Raw genomic sequence first — 22665 nt, forward strand, 5'->3', positions numbered from 1 at the left:
AAGCACATGTTGACCAATGACAGCGATTCCCGGTTAAACTAGTCAGACAGGTTCTCGTGTCCATGAGGAGAGTTGTGATGCCGTCACATCCTCCCTAGGAAGTCACACTCATTATTGACTTCTATTCAAATTACATTACATATTACAAGAATTAGTCTTATCAGTGTTAAGTTTGCTATAGGGGTGGGGGTTGTTTTTGATTTGTTTGGTTGTTTGTTTTTTGTTTGTTTGTTTTGGGGTGGGGTTGGAGAGGTCCGATAGGGTGGGGGGAGAGCAAGGGGGAGGAGAGAGTCTCATTGAACGTCATGAAATATGTTATGTTTTAACAGTGTGAAGTTCAAGACAGGGGTGGGGGTGGGGATTTGTTTGGGGGAAGAGGTTCGCTGGGGAGGAAGGAGAGAGAGGGAGAGTAGGGGGGAGGAGAGAGTGTCATTGAACGTCATGAAATATTTTCGACTTTGCCGCAATCCCATTTTCATCCTCTGTTCCCTGGACTAAATTAGTATGATAAACATCAAAATCAATATGGCATTCAAGTATTTTTTGTCTTAGTTCTTAATTTGACATAGCGGAGAATGGTCCTTTCTATGCCGCCTTGTGTGGCAGGGAGATATCTGAAGACGGCCCCTTCCTGGATGGCAAACACAAGAATTGATCCACGAAATTGTGATGACCGACCGCTATTGAAACAAAATGATTTATAACTGTTATATTCTACAAAGTGGCTGAACATGGGTTTTCCATTTCTAAGGTGTTTATGAGTACTTGATGCCTAGGAAAAAGGACGCTAGTTCCTTCTAAACTGTTTAAAAAAATATTACAATAATTAAAGTTTATACATCATATTAATATTTTTATTGACTTCATATTCACTTTCAAACTGCATTCTTTATTTCCCAATGTTTCATGCACAAAACCTACATGATATTGAGTGACAGTTCTAGTATCTGTAAGTACAGAATTATATTCACAGCAACTATAGTAATATGGTCAGTATACAGTGAACAACTTGTCAATAGAAAATAATAAACATATCTCAATATGTACAATTTAGATATCACAGATGAGCAAGATATGTACAGTATGTATAGAAATAGCTACTCCACAAAACACTTCTAAACAGCACACTTCCAATGCTGAGGACGGAATCATTGCAAAATCCTATCACAAATCATAAAAAGCTCAAATTCAGGGAATTCAGTCACTACATCTTAGATATAATTAACTCACAAGTTCAGATTCATCAGAAGGTTTAATTGTTGCAGGGTTTTTTAGCCTTTGTTCTTTCAATAAAATATGCAGAGACCTGTTAACAATGATGAAACCTGTGAATACACTGAAATTAATAGTAGTCTGTATATTGATAACATTCTGTCATTGGATTATTATACAAACATTCTGAAAATGACTGGCAACTGTTTATAAATGGACATGTCCATAGATGTATTCTGATTTCACAGTGATGGTTATCAGAATTCTGACAAAAAAAGTCTTGATGTAGTAAAACAACCAGGAGCACAAACTTGTATCCAAAAATTCCTGACTTTAAACATTTGGTAATTTTCAAATATGACTATTACATCTAACTATTATCAGGAAACTAAAAGACTTGCTATTGTATAATGAGACATAATTGACTCCCAGAGGTAGAAAACAGTGGATGCTGACTTGTGAACAGACTATTAAACATCTGTTGGATTTAAAACTAAACAAAATAATACTGAAATACACACAAATATTGGATGGATTATCTTACCCCTTCTCTCAAACTTTGGCAATACTGAAATTATCAGCCATTTATCATGTATAAAACAAATAATGTTTGCAACACGGAATAATAATATACAGCATAAAAACAAACAAAATAGATATCACAGTGTCATGTCCATACATGAACATGTACACAAACAGCAAAAACTGCATTGTTTGGTAGATAATATTTGTTTTACATTTGTTTTACATTTGCTTCATATATATAAAGAAAATACCCATTACTGAATGGTAAAATTCGGTTTTCATGACCAAGGAATGGCAATATTTCATTAATCGCAAAAACTAGAAATGATATACTTTCTTCAAAGGCAAAACAAAAACACAACATTGCCATGGTAACAATAAAGCTGTTTCCACAGTGTCAGCTAGTTGTCCAACTGACACAACAAAGCAACGCCACGTCCGATCCAGTGTGATTCTGGTTTGTCTGATGGAATCATCATGGCAATAACAAAGTTTGTGGAGTGACCAGTAGTGGACAATGTCCCTCTTCTCTCACTGGTCTTGTAAACTGGGCACTTGTACACAGGCTTGTCTGGGATGTCGGATCTCTTCAAGGGCTTCAGCCAAAGCTGAAGTCAGAAAATAGTAAGTCAGATACAATTGTTTAAAGGAGCATGGAAATGGGTAAGAAACCTAAAATGAAAAGTTTCAGCAGTAATATTCAGAATGGTGCCAATTTGACTGTCTTCCATCTTGTACACTTCCAATGAGGTTATCCTATTGTTCACCAAGCAGGTTAAGCCTCATGTCTGAGGATTTTACAATATCACAGGTATTATATAATATGACATGCATAACCAAACAACCCCCAAACTTACAACCCTTTTGGCCACTGTGGCCTAATAACCAGCATGAAAATAGTTTGAAGACAACCCTTGTTGTTGTGAGGGTGTGAAACAAATAACTGGTGTTTTTTCTAAATCTACAATCAATGACACAGACAACAACAACATCTGAACAACAGTTTGTTTGTTGTTTTATGCTGCACTCCATCTGTATGACAGCAGTCTGTAGTTAATCAAGTCAGGATCAGACAATCCAGTGAGGAGTTGGGATATAATGACAATTATGACATGTGTCAATCAAGTCAGCAAGCCTGACCATCTAATCCTCTTAAACACCTCTTATGAAAAGCATGGGTTGCTGAAGCCCCAATCTAATCCCAGATCTTCACTGCTTGATTCAAACATATACATATTCCAAGATTCACTGAAAGATCCTGTGGAAGTTGCACAAACTGAAAGCATTAGAGGAATGGAAATGTGATGGCGGCCATTATTGACTTTATAAGTGCCTAGTCCACTGTTCTGCTTACCGGTGGCATGGTGTCAAACAAGACCTTTGGTAATGACTCTGCAAGTCTCTTGCCCTTGCGATCCCATCGGGCGCCATCCACATAGAGACCATACACATACACACCTGGAAGTGAGAAGTTTCACAGTGAGAAGTTCATAACAAGTTAATCAACCTATATTACATTTAACTCTGAATAATTAAATAAGGAAAAATTGCAGAACTTTTCATACCATCCTGACTTCTAGTAATTGAAATCAGGATCACAAGTCACTGACAGTCATTATTATTTACTTCAGCAGTAAAATGTCACCTGAGAACTTTTAGGAATAAACAAAACTGAAAGACATTCTATCTTTATCAAATGATTTTGCTTTCTGAATGGCAACTGTTAAGGTGTATACCACATTTATTTGTTAAAAAGGTATATATATCCTTAGATCAGTTGCACCAGCAGCATCCCACAGACACAAGCTGTGCCATGACTAATCATCATCATCAACAACAACAATAACAACACTCACCATCTTCAGGGGGCTCATCATACTCCTTATCATCAAGGACTTCATAGTCAAAGCCGAGGAGATCGATGGGGATGGTGTACTTCCTGGCATAATTCTGCTGAGCTCCAGTCAAGAAGGCCTGTGTGAAGAAGAATCCTGACACCCAGAAGCAAGTTGGTGGGCCAGTGTCGTACCAGTCTTGGAGGAACTTGAGACGAGTCAGGAAGTCATTCACGTAGCTGCCCAATGGCTTCAGGGATGGGTAGGACCTCTTCATCCACATCCCGGGGATCTTGCCCTTGAGGATGCTCAGCACCACCTCCTCTAGCTCTGACGACATGACCACCAGACCCTGGAGAAGGGAAGATAAGGAAAACTCACACTGGGGTCTCTATGTGAAGTCATTCTGAGCAATGTCAATACTTTATATACACCTGTTTGTCCATCACTACTATTACACACAGCAGCTAGGTGATGTAAAAGCTGCACATGTCTTTTTTTTTAGCCAGTCAATGTAATTACACCATATGTAGCCCATAATCCTTGCATGATGTTTGTGGCGTGCTTCACTGGTGAAAAAAGTGGACAAGTGATGGAGGAACATAGTGTAGGAAGCCTGTGAAATACTGACAACCTTCTGTTAGCCAGGGATTCACCATATAACACCAGCATTCAGCTGGCATTTCTCTTTGGATGTAGTTAAAACGTAATGCTTAAATCATAATGGACTCACTGAAGGGGCTCACCAGTTGTATTTAAACATGGTATCAGAAGGAAACACAAGATAATACCACTTGCATGGTGGACCTCTAGAAGTGCTGGCCAGAATCAGTTCATCGACTTGTGCAAAGTCATTGAAACTAAATTTTTAATAACGCTTTAACTAAGATTGAACACTGCATATGTTCAGCATAATGTCTTTATACCAATATATTTCATTTTAGACAAAGCATGATCAATCGTTTTTAAATCTGACTTCATTCTGATTATCATGTGAAGGAGCATGTTTAATCATTGAAATACTTCAGAGCATAACTGGTGACTTGATACTTCTGACTCAGCTGTACTGACCTCTTCATACTTCCATCCCAGTATTATTGTACAAGTTAAACATCTGAGTAGGATCATTCAATAATAAATCATTTGATACTGTTGCTGTGTATACTGACCTTTATAGCCTTCCTGATGTTGATGAGACTGGCTCTGACTGTGATGAGCAGTCGATTGAAGCGAACCATCTCTTGTACAAGCACAGTGTTCATGCTCTGTTTGTAAGATGTCGGGTATTTACGCAGAGCTGCGTCAGTATCAAAGTTGCTGGGTAGTCTCGACAAGATGTCTGCCGCAACCTCATCCACAACATCGTCAGTAGATTTACCTCCCTTTGCTGAAGCTCTTGCCTGCAAGAAGTTAACAATGATGAAGATATTGTTTTCTGTTAATTACTACATGTGTGTGCGTATATATATATAGAGAGAGATATATATCCTTATATCTGGAAGAAAACAAAGAAACCTGTAAAGCTAACAATACTTCTGCTTTTTGAAGGTGCAAGAAAGCCACTTTGGAACAGGGTGAATACAGCTTCACGATACAATATTGATACATGAATACAATATCTTTACATGGCAACCTTGTACAGTATATTGTGAAATCAGCAACAGTGATGGTGGTACACTGATGACATGACGGATGTTTTGATATTGATAATCCCTTCAATATAGTTAATAAAGTAAACAAATCCTTTCAGATAATTTTATTTCATGAAAATAACAATGATATTGAGAATAGATAGTTACTCCTGGATGTTACTTTTGAATGAAATTATACATAAAATTACAAATCTGATATTTCTTAAAGTAACTTTATTTGACTTATATGGAATAAAGTTTTCAAAACAATGTGCATTTTGAAACTCAAAAATGAGGTCATGCATATAGGTAAAAATACCTACTTAGATATGAAAAACCTGTTCATGCAAGTTTTATAGGACAAAGCTTATACTGATATTCATGCTGTATTTAGAACATTCCTGTGGATATATTTTCTACTTATCTGTGTAATCAAAACAAAAGGTTATCTAGTTTTCAGTCCTAGTCTCACCAGCTAGGTTGCAGTTTTGTATTTAAATCTTTAAAAGACTGAATATCCATTTCAATTGAAAAGTAAATCCATTACAAAAAGTACTCTTTGTACAATGTAAATCATTCAATAAGTTATTTTTAAGAGTTTTTAAGATCAAACTACAAGGTATAACTTGACACATATTCATCTAATTTGAAAGCTGATTTGTACACAAATTAAAATCTTTTTTTCAAAAGCAATGTACCAATAAACATTCTAAATGATTGAATATTTTCAGTCATTTTTCTCCAATATGCTGTCAAATATCAATTGTCTAGTAATGATAAAATAATATAATTTTAAACTATTGTCATTCTTAGGTGATGTATGCATATAAATTTGCACAGGACATGAAAATGAATTCTTGAATGAAGTCCTGATGAGACATAGAAATATTCACCACATCTTATCTAGAATCTAAAAGGAAAATCCTATAACTATGAAATTTTGATGACTATAGCTTCACTACAGTCAAAGATTACTTGAGACAAAAATTTACAATTTTTCTAATTTATTTAGTCACCTATTAAACATAGCACATATTTGTGCACAAATAGTACAAATATTAAACACTCATAGATTTCTATTTCTCATCAAGACCGATCACCTGTGAGTGAGACGTGAGTGCAATTAATGGGACATGAAGGATGACGTGTGATGGTGCGGATATGTCATCCACTATTCTTATATCCTAACTAGCGTTCATCATCTAGCATTCATCATCTAACATTACCTCTCTAATTCATTACACTATACTTTATACTACCTGGATTTCTGCCTGTATATTGTAATTAGAAAGTTACACTTGTATATTTCACTGATGACATGTAAGAATGGAGTGTAGCATGCATGTGAGTGTCATCAATTTCAAATGTACATCCATCACACACTGTAACTCACATTGGAATCCTAGTAACAGTAATTATGAGATCCATGGTTCAGATTAATTTGGTATGAACATTTAACATCATTTGTTGGTACTTACCGTAAATATTCATATAATTGTCACCATCGTGACACAAACACTACACTAAATCTACACTACTACAGCAAACATCTAATTAGTCACATGAGATATAAGTGCCAGAGTATAAATACTAGAAATACACAACTCCACATTTGCTAAGAACCAAGACAGTCATCCTAAGTCAAAGCTACGGTCCTTAGTAAATGTTCAGTGATATACATGTATAAGTCCACTAACTAACATACGCAGATTGTTAAGTTACTACATACACAACTGCCTGTATAAGGTTTAAAAAAACTTTCACTTTAATTCCTATTTTTTTCTTCATAAAATTCAAACAGATCACCCATTATACAGGCAGTGTGTTCAAGATAAGCATTTGTTAGATAGGCGAGAAACGTTTGAGTATTGCTATGAGCTTTGATTAAGGGAAAGGAAGCAAGTCTATAAGATTACCAGGCCACAGTTCAGCAACAGCTAGGCTGGATTGTCAGACATTTTGAAGATCTTGATTAGGACTCAACATAATAAACTTGTTTCTGCAGCAATCTTATCGATCATTACAATTTCTTTTTATAATTTGAGATTTTATTAAGGTTTATAAGGTTTCCTTTAAATAACCAAAATAACATACAAAATTACTAAAAACTTCATCCATTAAATTTCTTCCAAGATGGATGCTTTATCTGACTTCAAATTGTCAACAAATATAGATCCAGATTTAATGAAATAAAGTCCCCCTAGAGATGGAGAGGTGAGTATCTATGCAGCGAGGGACAGACTGAGTCAAGTCCTATATGTCTGTCTTACCCGTTTCTACAAACCCCGAACACACAACACAGCGCATTCAGCAAATAGGGGTTGATGCATTCCACATGACAATTTTAGTGGAGAGTGCATTTGATACAGCATGCAAAAAAATAAAATACATAATACATTAGTTCATGCAATGTCCAAAATGTTTATGTCATTTATGTGCTTTTCCATGATTACTACACTGTGCATTTGTATACAGATATGTGACAATTGTCAACAGAGTGAATATTGCTGGCGCCACATCAACATGTGGCAGTTACTTGTGGCCACCTGCTTTGAATAATGATTATTTCTATAGTGTTTATATATATGCAATGAGATACACAACTATGAATATATATCCATATTTCTTGTGTGTTTCTCATCTGATGCTAGTCCTAAATTACCATCCTGCCAAAAACGTAAAAATATACACATGAACCTATTCACCTTCCTGAATATACCCCAGCCGGATCTTTAGAAACAAACTAAGACTTCCCCTTTCAGAGAAATGTGACTGTTGTATTTCATCAGAAGAATTTACTCAAAGAAGTTAGGTAACTCTGCCTTACAGCTCCATGTATTCACCTTTATGCTGTCCCCTTTATCAATAGCCATACAGCTGCAGACATTTTGCAGAGTGATCAGATGTACTTTGGTAATTATTCCAAATTTACAACCATACAACAGACAATATATCAGTTGTGTTCTGAACCGATTTTTTTACACTTTCTTCCTCCCACAAGGTTCTCAAGACAAGCATTGAGACGAGAACACACAACATAACGTGAACATCTACTGCAATGTTAATATACACAGTGCATCATGTCTTGCCTACCATTTCATGAGAGACATAACTAAACATCACATCTAAAGACAACAATCTGACTTAGAAAAAAATCGGTCACCAACTCTAATAATGGCATATATTTTGTTACAGATATTGTTACTGACCACAAGAGAACTGCATCACCTCTAAACAGTGTGTAGATTTATAGAATTATTCTGGTCTATAAACAAACTCATGTCAAATAACCACACAAAGCCCCCTTTCCCACTGCCACAGACACAAAGCAATTAAAAGTTGACATGCTTTTTGACATGAACAAAACATGATACATCAAAGTAAGTTCAAGCTTCATTCACACTCAAACTGAGCCAAAGACACAAAGATTGTCTTCCCATATTGAAACCACAGTGATGACTACTAAACCACAATGATCACAGCCTACTCTGGATATCTAAATAATATGACTGAGACCGCTGGGCTTAATCGAGAGCCAATTTCCACAGGTCAAAGGCATTTACAACTTTAGTGTAACCAACAGGTTGATAGAGGTTTATTATAATAATAATGATGTTTCAAACCCATGACTGGCAGATCCTGATTCAACCAGGGGATGCAACTCTACACGGACATTAGACCAGTGAACCGTCCATGCTCACCTAACATGATCTACGTGGTGGTAGAAAACTGGCAACTAGGAAGGCTCACATTTAATTTCATAACAATTCATACCTAATGGAAAGTAATCCTACCAGAACCTCGGCTAGAATAATGCATAACAGCACTCACGTTCAGCCATTTTCAGCCATTCCATAAATTTGCAGACAACTTCCCCCAAATTATTTTCCTAATATTATGGTAATCTCTAATCCAAACTTTCCAGTAGAACCTACAATAATGATGAATCCCCCCAGCTGACAGAGTTCCACTGACCTGAGTGAGTAGGATGTTGTCAAACAGCGTCTGAGTTTCCTTCTGGTCCTTGGTGATGTCAGCGTTGGCATTCATACCGAAGATCTCCGGGGATGGATTCAGGGGCAAGTTCTTCGTGTACTCCATGTAGCTCTCATACTGAAAGAAATATGGAATATGAGTGATGAGTGGGGCTTAAGGCCTGTGATTCTCAACCTGAAGTGACTTGTACATCGGAAGACTGACGGTCAAGGAATGTACTCAAACGCTCAGCTTGTAAAAGCCTGTACAGCCACTTAGTGACTAATTTGTCATTACAAATTGGTAAAGATATATATTTGTGTAACAATTTGGTATATCTTGTGTCTAAACTGGTTGAATTGTGATGTGATGAACAAGTGACGTCACGACACACATTATGATGTCATGATATCATTACAGGTCGACCTGGTTTGATCGTTGTACACAACCATACTTAGCATTATTTCATCATCATCATGATGGCTGGTAACACATGCCCACCAGCAACATGAGCATCATTCCACACTGACAGTGCACGATGAAACATCTTCAACCATGTAAACCTAATTTACAAACTGTTCCAGAACTGTCCATTTTGATGAAGATTTGCATTTAATTCATTTTCAACATGTGTGTGGTAAACTTATAATACCACCACATGCAGATCGAAAGTAAAGTCAAGCAAGTCTGCAAAGATCACTGTAATATCTGCAAAGATCACTGTAATATCTGCAAAGATCACTGTAATATCTGCAAAGATCACTGTAATATCTGCAAAGATCACTGTAATATCCATGCCAACCGGCATGTTTCAAAGAAGGTTGTAATGAATAATAATAAATAAAAAGTAAAACCTACATCTCCTGTGGGTGGGGAGTAGAAGAGACCGCTGACATCGAAGTAGTAGTCCTCACGCTCGATGATGTCAAAGCAGTAGAATTTGTTGAGGATGGTGAGCAGAGTTCGTCGATCCCAGTCATCCGTGACACGACCACCGTAGTTACACTCTCCGGTCAGGTAGCGCAGGGCATCAAACTGGACGGTCTGAACACAGGGCCATGTCATCGGTCAGAGATGGATGAATATACAAGTAGTAACAAACAGAATCGGCTTATTTTACATTAGTCTACAAGGTGCTCAAAAGTTATTACCCTGGTCAGTGAATTAGAGTTCACTTGATTTCCATTCTCAGCTCCCTAGGGAGTATACAAACCAAAATGCTAGAGGCACAATGAGATTGACAGTTGCATTACCAGCTCATCCTACCTGGTACCCATTCACTACTGGGTGAACAGAGGCACTTGCCTAAGGAGACACCACATGTGCTACATGTGCTTCAGTCTGAGTCTGAGAACCTAAGCCCAAAAACCTTTCACACGTAAAACTGCCAAATGCAGTCACCCATCCAACTACTCTTCAAGTCCAAAGTTCACTTGATCTAACTCCAAAGATCTTAGCTGGGAGTTCAGCAAGAAAGCATGAAACGGTACCTGATGAAAACTAAAACTGCTTTCTCTAAAACTAAACCCAGTTATCCTTTCATCCTTACATCATAGTCATTGAGGAACATGGCCAGCTGACGGACACTGATCCTGAGATCTGTCTCGTTGAACTCATATGGGATGTTCCAGCCCAGCGGACCAAACTTCCTCCTCTCTTGAATCAGAGCATGGAAGAAGCACAGGCCGTACAGCAGCTTCTTCCAGCAGGCCTGAAACAACAACAAACAGCAGCTTGACACAGACAGCCCTCAAAGAGGAACCCCACCTCACACAAGGATTGATCCCAACACAATACAGTGGAATCTGTCAGAACCAGACTCTGACTAATCTGGATTACTGTCCAAACTGTACTATATATACATTCTGAACATACAATAGCAAATTCTCATGTATTTTTAAAACCTCTAATATTTTCTCCCTTTTTCAAAATGTTGCTACCTAACCTATCTGGACTTGAGATTAAACTACAGTTTACTTCTTTCTGCCAAGAAATCTAATTTAGACAGATTCCACTCTATAAGGTAGTTTATAAAAAAGCTCATCATGGTATTACATTTAAATGTTTACATCAAATTTGTTTCAAATGACTTTCAGTTTAGTATTTTGGAGTATGTCAATCCTTTAAAAATGTATGAAGGTGTTTTTCTTTTTGGATGTCACAATCTTTGGTTAGGCCAGACCAATTTTATTTCTTGTTTTATGGACCTGCCGGTCGTATTTTTTCAAGAATAAGGAAAAAAAGAAAAATTAATTTTCCCCGCTCAAAGAATAAAATCCTAATGTATTTATTGGCCCAAAATGTAAACTTACAAGAATTTGTTTTTAAGATTGTTTTTTCGCCCATATACACTTCATAAATTGCCAAAAGTAAAATACTTTTAGTATTTAGAAGGAATATTTCTTTGACTGGTGATTTTATTCTTATTTTTTTTCCCTCCTGCCTTTAGGTCTCTTGAGGACAAAATTCCGTAAAACAAGAAATAAAATTGGTCTGGCCTAATTCATGAAAATCTTTACTAGACTTTAGGTAGCATAAATTTGCTATGAAACCATTTTTACTATGATTTCATCATAGCAATATCTGTGAGATCTGAATTTTCTTTTAGGGTTTATTACTGGTTCAACAACACACTCAGCCATATTCCAGGTAGACGAGTGTGACCTGTAACTAATTGAATCCTTAATCTACGATCTAGAATCAGTATCTAGAGGTTCATATTGTGAGCATCAATTCACGTTCACATACTATCAACCATGTCATCAGGTCTCACCTAGTGGATCCATTTCACCACCCCTTACAATATTTCCTGTATGACAGCTGAGTACAGAATTGAAATCCAGGTTGAGTTGTCCAAAATGTACACAGGATTAGATCATTTCTGATGACCAAGGTGAATGAGTGAGTTGGGCTTAACATCACTCCAACATTTTTACTACTTAACACACAGCTTCAATACCATCTTTACTGTCTCATAACAGTTTGTCAGAATCATGCAGCATATTAACTCTTGTATAATTATTTTCAAATCAGAATGAAAAAGAATATGCAAAAATCTACTTTGGTAAGAAATGCTTTCTCAATCAACCATATTTGCATACATGCGCTGATGTGCTTCTAGTTTTTCTACTGGGAAAGAACATATCAACTTCATCATTCAGTTGATTTGCAATCTGTTGCAAGTACAACATTCACCTTCAAAAACATACTACAGTATAAACAAGCTCTCACCATGTGTAACTAGACCAAATGATAATCGCTGAATTTAGTTAAATATAATAATATAATTTGAATCGACTCAATTTTTGGTCACAGCAAGTTCAGAGTGTGAAATGAAATGTTTTGTGCCACACTCATCAGTATTCCAGCTTTCTGACAATAGCCTAAATATAATCAAGTCTGGAAGAGGTGAAATAGTGATTAATACTGTGAACACTCAGTAAGGGAGCAATGACACCATTGAACTAATGTACTGGGTCTGACCATTTGGTCCACGGAGTTGGCTCAGATGACAAACAGACTGCTGGGGCCATACTAGTTATCTAACCTAGAGTCCCCATGGGGCAGACACCGCGTGACTTGTGTACACCCTACATACAGTCAAACCCTGCTGTCGATGTGTCGAATCCCTGATTGTGTCAGCCTGACACTCCCACACCCTTCAACTCCAATTAATAGACTTATAAACATGTGAAAACTCACTGTGACAATTCAAAGTGATTCTTAAACACATTCACTAACTGTCACGCATTAAATTTGATATCAAGTACAAACTAAATCAAAACAGATATGACACATGCTTCTGTTCTTAACATTTACATATATACAATACAATGTGGAACATTTGATAGTTCAGTTATACTGACTGACTGAGTTTAGGTTTACGCCGCTTTTAGCAATATTCCAGCAACATCATGGCAGGGGACACCAGAAATGGGCTTCACACATTGTACCCATGTGGGGATTCGAACCCGGGTCTTCGGCGTGACGAGCGGACGCTTTAACCACTAGGCTACCCCACCGCCCCAGTTCAATTATAAATAGGATGAAGTGTTGAACTATTTCTTGGTCTCCAGGAATTCAACACACCAGGGTTTGACTGTTTGGGCAAGAAAAGTGTATTCAGTTATTGGCTTTCATGCTTCAATTCACACTCCAAACCTCCTATTCATTTGATTAGGAGGAAATATTTGGCTGAAAATTTTCAAAACATTTCATCTTCTCTGAATTCAAAGACAGAATTATATCATCATTTGGAATTATCTTGATATAGTGGACAGTTACACCAGGCTGAGTGCTTGTGTAAGAAATATCCTAAGGTTTAAAGAAAATGTAAAGAAATGTAGAGAAATTCTAAAAAAAATAACATTCAACAAAACTTGAAACTTGGTAACAATAACCTCAATCAGTCATACCCACCTGGACTCCGAAAACTTCCCAACAAACTCAAATTCGAAATAACAAACATGAATCTCTCAGAACATGCGTTTGCAGTGCATTTGATTCTTTAAACTCACCGCTTTATCAAATGTGTCCTGTTGAAACGGCAAAATCCCAAATATACACTTGTGTTCATTTTGACACGATCACACATGGGATAACATGAACGTTGTATCAAAGGTTATGTGAGTATGGAAGATAACATGAACTAGGAAAATGACTTTATATAATACTAGCATCAGATTTTTTCAGATTAGGACAGAACTAGCTGCATCTTGATTCATTAGTATCTTTGAAGATATTGTTAAACACTGAATGTGAATGAAACCATTATTTTTAAATTCAATGCAAAGAAAATGTTTCAGCTAAGCATAAACAGAATTCCAACATATTATACACATATATATAGATACACAAAGTCTTTCATCAGAATCCTCATTAACCCATGTAAACAACTAAACTGAATATGCAAGACGAAGAATGAAAATACTGCTCAGTTTATGACATGTAATCAAGTGCAATAGTTTCCTTTCATTGTTAGATGAAAACAAAACCTGAATGATGACATTCTATTTAGTATTACATCACTACAATAAAATGAAAACAAAATTTACCTCATTTTTGACACTAGCAAAGAACTCAGGGTCTGAGATAGGATCGCTAAGGTAGGACTTGATGATGTTGAACCGGAGACCTTTGGGTGGTTCATTGGTCATCTTGACCCCGTTCTGTAGGATGGAGACGGGAAGGTGGTTGATGGATAGCTGGTCAGCCACAGCCGGAAGTCAGGGTGGGTGGTCTCAGGGTTGAACTCCTGAAGCAGAAGGGTATATGTGATGCATGTATGGTCTTGGCAAACCATGAAACAGGGACAATATGGGATTCAAACCCATGATCAGAGGATTCTCACATGGCTAAGGGACACAACTCTAGACAGGAAATTGTGAGGACTTAGCCAGCTGGACATCCTGAGCCACATCCATGTAACAGCTGCTACTGTTGCCAGGAATACCTAAACAATTGCTTTCTGTAGTTGTCATGGTGATCAAACATGCAAGATTTATAATCTCACCTCGCAGATCTTTTCCATTGTGGGCATCCAGGAAGCTGCGAGATGACAGTTCTGCAGCATGACCCAGGTTCCCTCCTTCACACCCTTCTCTATCATCTGCAGGGCAATAGGACCTTGACCTTGACCCAAGGAGAGGGAGTCAAACTTGGCACCACCAAAGCCCTGAATTAAAAACAGTCATTACTACTATAATGCAATATTAAACTTTTTAGTGACATGTGTCATAGAGCAATGGTTGATAAAGTATCCTAAACAAGTATATAAATTCAAGAAAGCTTCAACTGAAATAGCTCACCTGGTCATCAGCGAACTTGAGCAGTGCAGCCATGGGGTCAGCACCAGGGGACAGGACAAACAGCAGTGGGGCACAGCAGTGACTGTCTCCAAAGGCCTTGGGCAGGTCAAAAGGTGGAGGTTCGATGAACTTCTTCCCAATCTTCTCCGTGACAAACTCCTGGACACAGGGGATCACCTGTGGGGAAGAAACATCCAGTGATGTGGAACTTCAAGTGGGCTGAGCAACATTCACTTCATCTCTATTGACATATATCACCCACAAGAAAGATTAACTACTATAACTTTCTGATATCCAGGCGGGGAATCAAACCAAAGTCTTTGGCTTCATGACCCAACCCCTTACCCTCAGCAACCTGAAACATCATCTGAATGTCTATATGATTACATACCTTGTCTGACCGGAGACAGCGGAGCACTAACATCTTCTGGAAAGATCCTAACTTCTCATCCCACTCTCCTGGGAACTTCACATGGTGGGGTTCCTACAAGAAGAAGAAATTGTCACTGGAAACATCTTGCAGGTACAATTACAGCTAACATGCAATTAGTGGCAACTCAATGAACCTGTGAAAATTGTCTGCTTCACAAACCACTATTTCGCAATTTGGATGATTCATCACAAATCACATGATCTCAAAGACTGATCATCATCACACAAACCATCGTTAGGAATATATATCAAATCATAAATGCCTGTTTCCCTGCAGTGACTCATCACTATCATCCCTGTCATTACCATCACATCCAGCATCAGAGGGTTTTTGTTTCACAATGTTCATGCAGAGATAGTGTGTATGTCAGTGTCATCTTACTAACAACATCAACATCAACTTGTCACCATACACTTACTGGGCTATCATAGACAAGCTTCCATGAATCCTTGTAGCTGACAAACTTCTGACGCATTCCCTTGAAGCGTCCAAGTTCATCAAGACGACACAATTCATCCCAAGACTTGGATGGCAGCCATGTGGTTGGGTTACTGTGTGGGTTGTCCAGGCCGATGCCACCAGTGAGCAGGAAGCGCCACTCATCATCATCTATCTCCTTCTTGTGTTTCAGGATGTTCACACACAGGATGAAGGAGAACAGAAGCTGAAGTAGAAGAATAAACAGTGGTCAATAAATGAATGCAAACAGTGCATGTTGTCTTATCCTGCATTCAGCAATATTCTACCTTCTATGCACAACCTTGGATAATGGTCTGAACTTGCACCTGTACTGACATGTAACACTCTGAACTTGCAAACTGAGTGCATGTTGTCTTATCCTGCATTCAGCAATATTCTGCCTTCTACGCACAACCTGACTGAACTTGCACTGTACTGACATGTAACACTCAAAGTAGATAGAAGTTGAAATCCATATACCAGTGTTACTGATTTAATGACAAGGAAAAAGGAATAAGACAACGTTCAAGCAAAGTCGGTTATAAAAACAAAAGACATACAAATCTTGAAAGTTCTAGACACTAAGTCTGCCAATATAAGACCATAATAAGGCTGACCAGTGGTTGATGGCATGAATGACAATCCATAATGGGTGCAATACCACACACTCCAACTGGTCACATTGTAATCAACCAATGACCAATGGTAAGCTCTTTTGACCAGCATGTATATTCAGCCCAGAAATCAGCACCAAGTGTTTTGAAGCAAATAGAATGTAACAACACAGTTTTTGACATGACTGACCTTAACTATTCGCTTATCAAGATAGTCTACAGCAGTGTATTCCTACCTTATCCTTCTCAAATAGAGAACGACACACATTGCAATACAGAGAGTATGTGAAGTGATCGTGCAGGTTGTTCAGCCTGGTCGTAAGGTCCTCCGATGTCTCTCATGCTCTCGATGGACATGGTGAAGAGGTTGATAAACCAGGTGAGGGAGTACTGGTACATAGGCTCAATGTTGGCCAGGTCAGCAATAGAGAAGAACAGGATGGTACTGTGGATTGCAATCGGTGTGTAACCCATTCTGGCCGTGTCAATCTTCTTCTCTGTCTCCTCAGCTACGGCCTATCATGTCAATTGCATGTACATTTCAGATGGATGATGTATGTTTCAGTGATTTAGCATAAAATGGAACATGTATTGATCAATAACTAAGATGGTGGTGGCATTCATTAACCTGAAATCAATTAAAACTGATTATACAAGTTTTACATAAACACTGGACTGATATTGTTTCAGTTGGGTTAAAGTCATTTATTATATTTGAGAAAGAACTGGTATCAATCATAAAGAGATATCTCAATTTAGACTGGCACTAGCAAAACTTTATAGTGTGTACTGAATTCTTAAGCCTATGGTACATTTTATACGTATGGTATGTTCCAAGGAAAGTGACACAGACAGTTTACAGGCTAAGCCACTTACAAACATGTATTCTTCAATCATATTCTTATGGTATATATATTAATACACTAAAATCACAAATAAACATATTTAGCATCTTTACTGAAAAAGTTAAGAAATTCAATTCCTAAATTTATTTTTGATTGTGACATACTATGAAAAGAGCACATCAGTCTTAAGGATAGCAGTATGAAAGAAATTACATACACACTTGCTTGCTTGCCTCACTACAAATTCTATTCTATAGAGTGGTACATAATATATAGTACAGAACCTTCATTAAACTGACTGACTGAGTTTGGTTTTATACCGCTTTTAGCAATATTCCAGCAACATCATGGCGGGGGACACCAGAAATGGGCTTAACACATTGTTCCCATGTGGGGATTCAAACCCAGGTCTTCGGCGTGACAAGCCAACGCTTTAACTACTAGGCTACCCCACCGCCCCAAACCTTCATTGGAACACCCACCATATAGCTGGAATATTGCAGTGTGCGGCGTAAAACTAAACGCACTCACTCATTGGAACAGTGAACAGTTATTCCATAACAGCTACCTTAAACCTTAATTTTGATGTAGTGAAGCTGCATCCCTAACCAGCTCAGTCATGCAAAATGTGCAACTTCCTATCTCTAGCTTCCAGCATCCCAGTGACTCTAGTCATCCCACACTGCACCATGCATTCTGATGAGCATGCACATCACAAACCTCATTTGTGCTGACTAAGCATTTCAGCAGGATGAAATATCCATGTATTTGCAAATGAACAACGTAACACAAATCTTCCTGAAGTGGAATTATTCATTCAAGAGGATTTCTGCTATAAACACATATAGGCCTTCATCCTGCAGCCAACTAACTACTCCACACTGTTTACCATACCCTTGTTTTACCTAGGATAAATATTGGGTTGATTCATTAGTTCAATATATTTGGGTAGATTCATTAGTTCAATATATTGGGTAGATTCATTCGTTCAATATATTGGGTTGATTCAATAGTTCAATATATTGGGTAGATTCATTCGTTCAATATATTGGGTAGATTCATTCGTTCAATATATTGGGTTGATTCAATAGTTCAATATCTTGGGTAGATTCAATAGTTCAATGTATTGCCATTATTCGGTTGATTCATTAGTTCAATATATTGGGTAGATTCACTAGTTCAATAACTTGTAAGGGTCTCACAATGTTCCGATGCATTGTTGCATCACAAATTAAAAATGATTTGAAAATGATAGTCTACCAATGGTAGATCTAGATTTTTTAGGTAAATTTAAAACAAAAATGTTTACAAAATTTTGTAGAAGCCTGCAATGATAAGTATTCAGGCTAGTGTTATCTTACTGCCATTCAAGAAACATGCTACATCTGATCACAAAATTCTACTAGACCAAGACGATATTGACAACTTAATAAGAGCAATAACATCAACATTACAAATTTCAAGCAACAAAGGCTCATATCATGACTCAAGTAACTAGATAGTATGTATGTATTGCCACGATATGTGTATCGTAATGCATCTAATAACTCAGCTACAACCCAGGCATATCATATAAGTAAGGGCTTGATAACACCAACCATAGGCGGAGAATCAAACTCGGGTCTTTGATGTTAAAGGTGAACACTTAAACTGGCTGGCCACCTCCCAGCATCCTAAATATACAGCCTGTATGAAGTACAGGTCACTACAGAACAACAGGCCAAGTATTCCCAACTCCCTACAGAGCTGGGGATGTATAATGGATTCAAACTGCCTTGATGACCAGTGTTATAAACTGTCAACATGCTTTAGTAGAGAGTCAAGGTGTTGGGCATATATTATATACATAGACAGAGAGGGAGAGAATGAAAATCAGGGGGCCATGTTCATAGACCTGATGTTAAATCGTAAGGATTTAATAAAATTCAAAGAACACCTCAAGTACCTCAGTATCACCTTAATGTTTAAAATGACATTGAAAGGCTCACCTGCTTTCAGAAATTTCATTGGCGAGTTTCTTGGATGAAGACAAGACCTTGATAGCAGTCTCATCCTCCAAGATGTTACCCTCGGAGCTGGACAACACCTCAAGGATCTTGTCTTCAATCTCCTGTAGCTGTCTGTAATACAAACACACATCTTAGTGACACTGAGAGTAATTCACTGAACAGATGTCTTTGTGTCTATTTACACTCGCCCTCTATATTCTATTTACAAAGAGGGCTTTTGATTTCCATAAAGATATTGTTCTTTTCATATAATTTCATATACAGCTTTTGTTTCACCAAGTAAGAAAGTGCCTTAGGAGTATATATGTGTACTTTGAGAATTTGACCCTTCGATTATTCATGTCAAGATCTGTCTGAGCCAAATGGAGATGATTTGATCCAGAAAATAACAGAAATGCATATTTCTAAATGGAACAGATATAAACATTTGATGGGCAAGTGAATGTGTTAAAAAAGTGAACACATTGTGAAATAAGACTTGTTCACAACCTCATTTCAGAGAAAGATTTATGGGTTTTAAATTGTGGATCCCCAAAACAACCCTGTCCTCCACCCAAACCCACCTCTTGTTCTCTGCACTCTGAAGAATGAGTGCGTTCTTCTCCTCCTCCAGTTCTGGACGCTCCTTGGCCACCACAATCCCCAGCAGTTGGTCAGACAAACCCTCCGGGGTGATCATGAAGTTCAGCAGTGTCACCTTGGGAGAAACACCACACAAGGAAATGTTGGGAATGTTGGGAATAAAATCAAACTTGTGACGGAACTTATATTTACAGAGCTCAACTAAAATATATCAATCATATTGATCATCTTCATCGTTTGAAACATCATTGCTCTGTTTGGGGGAAAAAGGGTACCAAAACAATCACATTAAAATTAGATCTATAACCTGGTTGGACACATCTCTCTGCATTTTGATGACCCTCCATGGGAATATTCTACTCAGCCAGTCAGCATTGATCTGATGTCTTTCAAACAAGAAAACAGTTCCCTCTCAGTACAAAACCAGCGATTCCATGACAGCATAGTTGTAGTTGTCATACCTTGACAGCAACCTCCGGGAGGTAGTGTGGGTTCCTCAGCTTGGTGGTCATGTAGAACTTAAAGTCCTGGGAGTACTCTATGGTACTGTCTCCCAGCTTGATGCACATGCTGCCTCCCTGCTTGAATGTCTGCTTCATCAGCAGAGGCTCCAGGATGGGGTCCAGCTCCTCAGCCACATTCTCCAGCAGCACCTGTTTTCACACAAATGCAAGCACTCTATGTCAGGAGCACAGATAATTTGTGTTGGGATTGCAGAACAGGAGTACCCAATGCATGTTATATCAGACAATTAAACTAAGGATGGTGTGGGTACAAGCCTGGCCCAGACAAACAATTCAGGTCTCAACCAGACAAAACATGTCTGAGATAAACCAACCACACAAGTCTGGACCAGGCAACTGATCAAACCCTCTGGGGTGATCCTAAAGTTCAGCAGCATCACCTCGGGAGAAACACTACACAATGAAATGTTGGGAATAATGAGTTTAATCAAACTTGTAACAAAACGTATGTTTACAGAGCTCAGCAAAGGGTATGAATCATACCGATCATATTTTCATCGTTTAAACATCATTGCTCTGTTTGAGGGGGAAAAAAGGTAACAAAACAATTACCTTAATATCAGATCTATAGTTAATCTATTCAGCCAATCAACATTGACGCTTGTAGATTCAGAATAGGAGTAAGAGAAGCATTTAAACCACAATATCTGATTTCTCAGTGTTTCCACTCGTAAAAGTATATACCTAACCAAAAGTATTCCATTACAAAACCAGACAAACAGACCAACATTACAGGTCTGGACCAGACAACTGACCAAACACTCTGGGGTGATCATGGAGCTCATTAAACATATAAGTGATTGATTTGATTAAAGTCAAATTCAGACAAACAATTCAAGTACAAGTCAGAAAAATATTTCATGCTCTGACTGGGCAAACAATTCAGGACTGGATCTGACCAATAATTTAAATCAGAGACAGAAAAGAAATTAAAATGTGAGCCAGACAAAATATTCAAGTCAAGACCAGAGTATCCTTCACTATAATGAGGAAGCAAAGTACAATGTGTTGGCTGTGAGCGTGGGACGTGGCTACTTGAATGATACCTAGGTCAGCAACTAGAAGTACTTCAGTCATACATGGATGATGTTTGACATGCTTCTTGACAGAGCTGTTTAGGTCACCTTATACAAATACTCTGACATAATACAGATAGTGACAACTTACAGGTGTTCCGAACTGTATACAGTTCTCAAGCGTCCGGACAAAGTCTCCATCAGACAGTTTGATCATGTGGAGATTGTTGGCTTTCTCCATGTTCTTCACCCACTTGTTGGCCTGACCTTGAGGGTCAATCATTAAGGGCCATCGACGGGCATTGCTGAAATAACATACCAGATTTCAGTCCAGATCCAAATGTGAATCTCAAATTCTTTTGATAAAAATATTAGAAGACATTTTTACATAAACAAGTTTCAGTTGTCAGTCACCAAATTGTCAATACATTTTTCATTTTGTACAACCCTCCATCCATATGCTCTGGATTTTAATGCATTATAAAAGTCATCAGTATCAATATCATCATTGTAATCAATATCATCATCCCACTGACCTAATGATGATACCATTCTCCACTGAGAAGCCGTCCGTGGGCAGTCCAGCAATGTTCCAGGCCCGGGATCTTCACAGGCTCTCCAAGTGTGTGGATGAGGGAGAAGTCATCAGAACATGGGATACCGATCTCCTTGACACGCTTCTGCCACTGGACAGCCTGTTCCTGACGGAAAGCTGATGTGAAGGCACCAAGGTATGCCACAATTCCAGAGGAAATGAGAACATCACCAGTCAAGTTAATATACTTCTTGCCCAACTCTCTGGCTGCAATGCTCCATCTGTAACATCAACAGGAACTGTAACTCACGTACCTACAAGTATGACTTACATCCATGGCAGACATCAGATCTGTGGCCGATTATCAAATCTATCACACTGTCATCTAACATCATGACCCTCATGTTGATATGATGTCATCAATACTGTCACATTCTTCTCACCCCCCTTTTCAGTTTATTCACTATTTTAGCCATTGGAACCTTTCAGATAACCTTGTGTCCAGCTTTAGGGTGGTGTTATATACATGAAAACAGACCTTTTCTTTGAACTTGATATTATGCCACAATATAACCTACATTTTGTAAGAAATAAGTTAATGAATTAAGAACCTTTCATAACTTATTGCATTTATTTGTCTTAAGAGTCAAACAAATATAACTG

The 22665-nt window shown here is 38.0% G+C and overlaps 1 protein-coding gene across 1 annotated transcript in view; it reads right to left on the reverse strand.

The window, feature by feature from the left end:
* Positions 1–840: 840 nt before the first annotated feature.
* Positions 841–22665, reverse strand: part of LOC124286796 (dynein axonemal heavy chain 7-like) — an 88944-nt gene continuing 67119 nt past the window's right edge. The window contains 22 exon segments of the mRNA XM_046723234.1: positions 841–2345; positions 3092–3195; positions 3594–3924; positions 4742–4972; positions 9179–9316; positions 10037–10222; positions 10728–10889; positions 14233–14360; positions 14363–14432; positions 14691–14852; positions 14986–15162; positions 15377–15469; positions 15837–16082; positions 16728–16829; positions 16831–17000; positions 18127–18134; positions 19325–19456; positions 19909–20042; positions 20389–20580; positions 21619–21772; positions 22004–22068; positions 22070–22283. Coding sequence (XP_046579190.1) covers positions 2139–2345; positions 3092–3195; positions 3594–3924; positions 4742–4972; positions 9179–9316; positions 10037–10222; positions 10728–10889; positions 14233–14360; positions 14363–14432; positions 14691–14852; positions 14986–15162; positions 15377–15469; positions 15837–16082; positions 16728–16829; positions 16831–17000; positions 18127–18134; positions 19325–19456; positions 19909–20042; positions 20389–20580; positions 21619–21772; positions 22004–22068; positions 22070–22283 — 3406 coding nt within the window. The 3' untranslated portion in view covers positions 841–2138.

Source organism: Haliotis rubra, unplaced genomic scaffold (assembly GCF_003918875.1).
Source record: "Haliotis rubra isolate DU_JTF1 unplaced genomic scaffold, ASM391887v1 Scf391, whole genome shotgun sequence".
Lineage (NCBI taxonomy): Eukaryota > Metazoa > Mollusca > Gastropoda > Lepetellida > Haliotidae > Haliotis > Haliotis rubra.